The sequence below is a fragment of the Pygoscelis adeliae genome, unplaced genomic scaffold (assembly GCF_000699105.1).
Source record: "Pygoscelis adeliae isolate BGI_AS28 unplaced genomic scaffold, ASM69910v1 Scaffold154, whole genome shotgun sequence".
NCBI lineage: Eukaryota > Metazoa > Chordata > Aves > Sphenisciformes > Spheniscidae > Pygoscelis > Pygoscelis adeliae.
In genome coordinates, this window is record NW_008825113.1 from 3,925,941 (window position 1) to 3,934,231 (window position 8,291).

Below are 8,291 nucleotides of genomic sequence, written 5' to 3' on the forward strand. Positions count from 1 at the left end.
GCCAATCCTAATAAATATTTTAAATGCACTGCTGAAATTGTTACCAACTTTCAGAGAATTTTTTGAGACGCTTTAAAACTTGAACTTTTACTTTCCTCTAAAAATCACATACTCTGCATAAGTGACCTCGTACTATTCCTACTGTTGCCAGCGATTTGGAGTTTTGAAGTGGACAGATTAAATCAGTTTGCCCTGGCAAACCCAGCTGAAGCAGCTTGCGAGCCTACCACCCCATTTCACCGGGAGAGGTTCCCACCACTGTGAGAGATCTGACAGCAGGGAATGCTCCTGCGCCTCTACGGCTCCTGCTCAAGGTCTGAAGCTGAAACTGCCAACAAAGGCGAGCTCTCAGCAAGGCACTGCAAATGGGAGCTGCAGCGTCTGAATGTGGGCACATCTCTCTTCCTGCCAGATCTGCAGGCAGCAGCACCTTAAACACCTGTGACGATCTACTCAGTGAATCCAAGTCACAGCCCTTCCATGCAGTTCAAAACAGCTCCACATTCCTGCCTCCTACTAATTTGTAAAGCAAACTTAAGGTTATTTTCCACCAGTAAGTCTTTTAAAGGTATTTACCGTACTTCACTTACTATACTTTGTATCAACACATATATAAAAAAAAGTATGTGCACACATACATATATATGTATCATTCATACATACACACAAAATTATACATATTTATGTATGTAAAAAGATGCAGAGCATATTTTCTCCATCACAGACAAATCTTTAAAGAGAATTGAATATTAGGAAAACTTTTGTGGCTCAAAATAAAGTAAAAAATAGGCGTTCTCATTAGATATAGATAGAATACCTTAACTGCATTTCCTCTTTTACATATAAAAGGTATACATTTAGATAAGACAATCCCTTCAGGAGGAGAAAAAGAAATTGCTTTTCATACTCAAGATATCTTTCCTAAAATCGCTCCAGAAGAAAGTCTCTCAAGTTGTGCAGAAGAAATATGTGTGTTTGTAGTGATGAATTTGAAAGTAATGAAAATGAGTGCAGAAGTAAAAATCCACTGGAATTTATTCCTCTTTTAAGGAGACAACTACAATTCCAAAACGTCCTCTACAGAAGAAACTGGAGTTTGCGAAAGTGCGGTCTGCGTCATAAATGTCCTCGTTAGATATAGATATTATTGTGAGTTTCATTGGTTGTCAGTAACTTCTTCAAAATCTTTGTGCTTTCAGATACATCCTAGGGAAAGGAAGAGATGATCAGCATTAGCTACCTTACTGGTAACAAAACAAAACAAAAAAGCCTCACTGTCCTCTATTCCGATTCTTACTACTCTGAATATCAGTTTGATTAAAATGTTAACTGTGAGCAAAACTCAGGTCTTCCGAAGGAAGGTATCCAGAGACCTGCTAAAGGCTCCAAACAAACTTGCAGTTCAACCACAGAATGGGATTTGTTAATTTGCGTTCCTCCTCGCTTGTATATGAGAGGAAGAGCCTGCATATTTACTGTCGTTTTCCTTCAGAGTTTAAACATTTACGTACTAGTCTGTTTGACTTATTTAGCAGCCCAGTATAAGCTGTAATGAAAACTAACTTGCAATTCCCACATTTAAAGCTGAAATAAATACTTCAGTACACACATTGAAATGACAGAAGAGGTTTGTACGTTCAATAGACAAAACTGAGGAGAGTGTTTTGAACCAACTATACTTTCAATTAGAAATGTTTCAGAAAGAAGCAAAACATTCACTTCAGTAGCTATAATGCCATGATTTCAGAGCTGCTTGATTAGTGCAAAACTGCTAAGAATCATCTTTAGAATTTCAGTCTTAATTCCAGAAAGACGCTACAGCTCAAAATAAATTTCTTAAGAAGATTTCATGTATTGCAGAAGACAGGTAGATACAGAGCTAGAACAGAGCCATCTCGCATATGAATGTAGAATGTTAAAAAAATATATATATACACTTAAAGGTTTTAACACGAGACACCTCCAAGAAAACTGCAGCTTAAACGATCACAAGAAATTACTCCCTGATATACTAATACCACTACAAGAGCCTGAAAAGTCAAAATGAAGTTTTGAGGGAAGCTGTAGATTCATTATTTCTAAGCAACTTATAAACAGATGTAAATAGTTACAGCAGGTACTATCCCAGAAATCATTGTCCTCTGCCAATAAACTCTGTACGTTACATACATCGGCCTTTTCAGGTGGAATCCTCATAGGGGCACATCAACAGCAGAATGCAAGAGATGAGAGACAGACCAAAATAGGCCAAACCTCCCATTAATTTTTAAATATGAAATTTTACCTTGACTAAACTCTTTAGGATTTTAGAAGAAAGCAGAGGCTTGAACGCTTCAATTGTAACCGTGTCCAGTTTGATGACATCAGTGTAGCACTGATACAACACTGCAGGAATCTGCCATACTTGACAATAACTCAAAACTAAATACAAGTCAAAACAAAACATGTGTTATGTTCAGCAGAGAAGGAATCTCAGTTCTGTGTGTAAAAACACATTTGTTCTGGCCAGAACTTCAAAAGCATGAAAGTTTGTGAATTAACTACTCAGGCTCCTGACTGCTAGACCAGCCATCCCTCATTCCTCAGGTACACAAGGAAACAAACCACCAAAAATTAGTAAAATACAGTTGGTATTTCTTCCTGCCAAATACCTTAACTGGAAACTGTATATTATTGGTAAACGAAAATAATATGAGCTTCTGTTAAAAAAACAAAACCCCCCAAACCAACCAAACATAAAAACTCAAAGTGCAAACAAGATAAACTTTTTCTAGAAAAATCTTCCACTTCTAGCTGCTGCCAGACAAGTTTTTCCTCATGATGCTACCACTGATTTGGCACTCTATAATGAAAAGCCTCGGGTTTTTATTACTTTACATAATAAAACTGAGCCTAACTTTTACATGAGGTCAATCAGTAGCACTGTGAAACCTACTACTGTGATATGCAGAAAGGACTTTATAAGCCTCAGTTTGGATGCTTAGATGAAAATAACTCTTAATAAAACATATTTACTTCATAAGCAAAATGCCCCAAAAACCCAATATACTCTCTATAGAGTATAGAGAGCCCCTCTACAGGGGCTCTACTGAAGAATTTGCTAGTACTTATGTTCCGCACATAAGGGGTAAAAGATTTGTGGGTGGTTTTGAAATTTGTCCTTATTTTACACAGCAACATGTGAGATGTCAAACCATGAGGAATTAATTTTCAAAAAGCTAACTTGGTAGCCAGTTCACACAATTAAGTAAAAATTCTAATTGCAATGGGATGCTTTTTGAAGTGAATTTTGTGTTGCCACCAGCAGCCTTGTAAATAATTGGAACTGCAAAATACCAGCAGCAGGAAGATCTCGCACAATGTTAGGTTGTTCCAGCAGTGGGCAGCAGACCTCCTCTTTGAATTCTTTTGTCTTCAAGGCTTTCAGAAATGGAGATGGAAGTGTTAAAGTGGATTCCTGAGTTTTATAATCAGCTACAGGACACGTTGAAAGAACGGTTACTTGCAAGTCTTCCTTTCGCATACAGCCAAAAACCTGAAATAAAAATGTTAATACATAAGCGAAATTTATCTTCTCACAATAACAGCGTAAAAACACAAAGATTCATTTCAATTTCAGTGCAGATGGCAAACAGCAGTGTAATTCAGGTTTGCAGGACTAACTAAAATTTGAATCACAACCTTCAGGTAGAAGTTTCATATGCATTGCTCTTGGGACAGAGATTAAAAAAAACAAAAGAACAGCTAACATATTTACCAAGTCTACTGATTTTCTTGAGAGGCTTTAGGTTTTCAGCACTGTCTATTCACCTGCAAATACATTGACTTACTATTTTTACTAATGGTGATTGCAGAAAGAAAAAGGACTCAAAATAAAACCAGGCTGCTTATGACAGGAAGGCAGCTTGCTAATCTGCAAGACATTTGAAATAGAAATCGTACTCCCCAGATGTTCTACAGTACTTAAAAAGAGTCTTCATCTTAAATACTGAGATTTTATTGAATTATAAATTGCTCAAGTTGAATTGAGCAAGAGAACCTTAATTTTTCCACAGTATTCCTCAAATTCAAAGAAGAGAGTTTCAAAAACATTGTCACACCAACATGCTGCACAGTGTTCCATTGTTTTTAAAGAACATGTCAAAATGAGCAGAAGCATGATAAACCTGCACCTTCCCTTTACACTGTCCTCTTCAGATTTACGATCAATCAGGAAACAGAGAATTTGGTAAACATTACAGAAACTCGCCTGTTTCTGTATATGGTACCAATCACAGAAGGAAAGCTGACCATTCCCTCACATCACTGTGTTACCACTGTAATATAAAACTCATATAACTTTTCAGAAGCACACGTATTTTCAATTTACGTTGTTGGAAACACTGGCTGGTATGCATTACTGCGAAACTTTAGTCTGTATGTTCTCATTTTGTCAGCGATCACTTACTGAGAAAACACATACGGAAGTAAAAATCTGACTCATGGAGACTGTGAAGATGCTCAGTGAATCAGAATTTATGAAGCATGCAGAACAGGTCTGTAACTCACACTAAAAGCGAAAGATTACCAGCACAACGTTTCTGCTGTACATTTAAAAATGCCAATAACCATGAAGTCTAAAAATACTCAAGAACATTGACTTGGTAAAACCATACACTGTTCACAAACACCCACATTTGAAATAACACACATGCGCAAACAGCTGGAAAAACACAAATGGGGAAGACAGCAAAACCACAATCATCTTTCTTTTGTAATTCCAGTTTAAATGAAGTGCAAGAATGCATGGAATACAGCAAAACCCAAATGGCTTAGGTCTTAGGGTTTCTAAACTTCAAAGTGAACCATTACCCCCCACCAAAGCGAATTAAACTCTTCAACAAGCCAAGGAACCACAAAAGGCTAGCTTTCCACAAACTTGGGTCTGAAAACCCTGTATCATTCAGTGAAGTTACCCCGGTTTTCCATCCTCTTTGCCTTCCCATAATCTCTCTGGCTCCCTCACACCGAGATGCTCATACGGTTCTCCCTCGCGACCAAGTAATCCTTCTCATGCGCTGGCTGGGCCAGCTGGCAGGCTAGACTGAGCAGGTATCACTCAGCTCAGGCTGAGAACTCGCTCTCAGTGGACACACCGCTTTTTATCTCACTCTTTGTCTCTCTAGCCACAGCCTTACACAACTTCAGCGTAATCTAACAGCTTTAGAATCTCTGCTTGTTCATCAGGTCAGCAGAGATTTAAAGGAAGGCAGGTTAGCAGACAGACAGCAAGACAAAATAAGCCATACTTCCTTGAGGCTAAGCAGTGACCCAAATCCTTAAAGAAAATCAACAGCCAGAGCATTCCCCCCCCAGCTTTATCTTATTAAAATCAACATGGTATTTGGAGGGACCGGAATGACCTAGCAGCGCTCGTGTACCTGAATGACGCTGGGGTAAGGCACTTAGCATACTAAGTCTACGAACAAACGGGATAAACACTGCTTTGGAGGCACCCTCCTTTAGAGATCCTCCTTGTGAGAGGAACAGAACACACCGATTGGTAAAGATACTATCCATCATGAGTTTCACAACAGGTTTGTCTGGTGATCCTTTGGCAGATGTACAAATGCAGTTATGTTATTATTTTTTAAGGAAGGATTCTCCCAGAGCTGAAATAAGCCATAGAAAATTTAAGCCGAACAGGAAAGAGGTTTGGAAAGTAGTTAAGGGCAACAAAATTGAAACTGCCCAAAAGAAATAATTGCACAAAGTTGGGAAGTTACAGCAGATACAACCGGCAGCATCTAGAAAGGAATTTCACAGAATCTGCAGATAGTAAATTTGTTCATTTGTTGAATATTTAAGAAAAGAAAGCCCCAGGGAAAACAGTTGTTTACAATGCTGTCATGTTTAGAATATCAGAGAGGAAGAGGCACTTACACTAAGTTGAAGATCCCCACCCCTAAGATTTCATTGCTCAATCTGTTGCCTTGCCAGTTTTACCTTTTCAAGCCACTGGAACTGTTGGTCCTCAGCAACGTAGCAACTACACTGGCACAACAAAACCTTAAAAAAAAAAAAACCAAAAGTTGAATAAGCAAGTGGTTTAAAGAGCACAATAGCAGCTCATAATCACATGTAAAGATGATGTGACTGCAGCCAACAATTTGTGCAGTCTTCTTGGGCTTCTTCAACTCTGTTTCAATAAGAATTTTTCATTCACAACTGACATGAAGCAACCAGGCTGTCATACATCATCTTTGTACTGAACTTCACGTGCCAGAACTTCAAATAGTTTCAGTGAGCATAACGACCCTTCAGATTTTTGATGACATTAATCCAGAATACTGCAGCCTTAATGCTTTGTTTGCCCTGGGCAGGGTAGGGGCTGGATGAAGGTTGCTCTCTTTTTCAGAAAGCTAAAATATAGAGGAATTCACGTGTAAGTCACTTACTGTCGGATCTGATATTAATCGGTAAAACAAACAGAAAGAATCTGTCGGGAGAACGTTTGTTGTGTTGGATGTTCGACACCACTCATTCCACAGCTTCACAACTCCAACCACTTCCCAACATACAGAATCCAGAATAAAAGACGACAGGAAAGCTGCAAAAAACAATAAACACTGTTAATTTGTGAAGAATAAAATCTCTGTTCTACAAATAAATACCCGAACTGAATTAGATTATTTCTTTGCAATCTCAAGTTAAAAAAAAAGTAATAACTTATTTTTATTGACATACGTTTATTGACCAAATCCAGAAGAGATCAACAATGTGAGTAACCTCACCGTATCAAGACTTAAAAGCTAAAGAGCAGTTCTACATATAAAGATCCCTAACATCAAAAACATGTATTCTTAGGAATTACATCACTACGGTCAACTTTGATTCCTTTAGTATACACTAAGGGTGTAAATATTAAGCCTCTAATACTTTTTGACGTACCGGATATAACAGATTTTGCAAACAAACAAACAGACAGACAAAAATAATCACTGAACCAGCAAGGCAGAACTATTACACTGGCTCTAGAAAGCAGAGACAAGAGTATGCATGACTTAGTGGCACAAAGAGATCCTAAATCAAATGTTCATAAATCAAATTCCTGTTACTCTTAAACAGAAGACAGATCTAAAATACCTGTAACTATTTTTCAAGGAAATGCCTTAACAAAGGAAAAACAAGTTAGCACAGTTAACTTAGATATCATCTAAACGTCATCTAGATGTGACCTAAATGTAAGGAAGACTTAAAACTTCTTTATATCCACAGGGAAACAGCTATTAAAAAACTCAAGACCTTGGTAGGTGTGTGTGGGAAGGGGAGAGGGTGTTTCAAGACTCTAGGCCTAATGAGTAAATAACCACCTCAAAAGAGGGCATTTTGAACAAGTGCGGAATTAAAATGTGGAAAAGGGACTGACTAATCCAGGAAAAAAAGTAAAAAAAAAAAAAAACACCAAACCCATCACTGTTCATTAGAATTTAAAGAAATTACAGCTTATTGACCCATAATTTTACATCTTTGACAGATCCCTATTTCAAAACACTAGGCTGCACTGAGCAACGTGCTACTATTAGAAGGAAACTTTTGCCAATTAACAAACAATCCAGGAGAGTCTACCAAACAAGAGTCAGACAAAGGAAAAGGGGGACTGTCCCAACGAAAATCCAAAACCAAAACATACCTTGCTTCTGCCCTTCAACTGAAAATATATTATTTTACCACAATCTGACAGGAGCAATAAGCAGCTGTACCAAAACCTGTGTTTTACGTGTACAGACTAACTTTGGCTTTCTCTGGACAGCTCAGCTGCCTCAGGCTTAAAACTCCGCTCCCTAATGAAGAGCTGGACACCCTTAAAGGCCATTCTTACAGCAGAGACCAGCGTCAAAACAGACGATGGCAAAGGGAGCGTCCTGGCACACTTACGCTTTCTTCCAGCCTCCCGCCTTCTCAAATTTAGCCAACAGCAAAAGAGCCACAGCATTGCAGAGTCTCAGACGGTTTGGTTTCGCGGTTTGCACCACCTACCTGCAGCATTATGTCCTATCGCTACTATAAATTTAGAGCACACAAACGGCTCGTCGGCAGAGCTTTCCGTAGATGCGCCCGACTTCAAGGTCCAGAGGACGTCGATCTCCCTGGCAAGAGAGGAGGAGGGAAGTGGAGCAGCGCTCCCCCTACTCGGCCCAGGCCCCGGCCCTTGGCCGCCCCTGGAGGTCCGTCGCGGGGGAGGCCGCACCCCAGCGGCGAGGACGGCGCCTGCCCCCCCGCCCCCCGGCCCCCCCCCTTTTCTTTCCCCC

At 39.3% G+C, this 8,291-nt stretch overlaps 1 protein-coding gene across 1 annotated transcript in view; it reads right to left on the reverse strand.

The window, feature by feature from the left end:
* Positions 1-1,020: 1,020 nt before the first annotated feature.
* Positions 1,021-8,291, reverse strand: part of PSMG1 (proteasome (prosome, macropain) assembly chaperone 1) — a 9,445-nt gene continuing 2,174 nt past the window's right edge. The window contains exons 3-8 of the mRNA XM_009328030.1: positions 8,020-8,129; positions 6,438-6,589; positions 5,986-6,048; positions 3,337-3,535; positions 2,285-2,421; positions 1,021-1,206 (exon numbers count right to left, since the gene is read on the reverse strand). Of these exons, the coding sequence (XP_009326305.1) occupies positions 1,132-1,206; positions 2,285-2,421; positions 3,337-3,535; positions 5,986-6,048; positions 6,438-6,589; positions 8,020-8,129 (736 nt within the window). The 3' untranslated portion in view covers positions 1,021-1,131. The remainder of the gene's footprint in view (positions 1,207-2,284; positions 2,422-3,336; positions 3,536-5,985; positions 6,049-6,437; positions 6,590-8,019; positions 8,130-8,291) is intronic.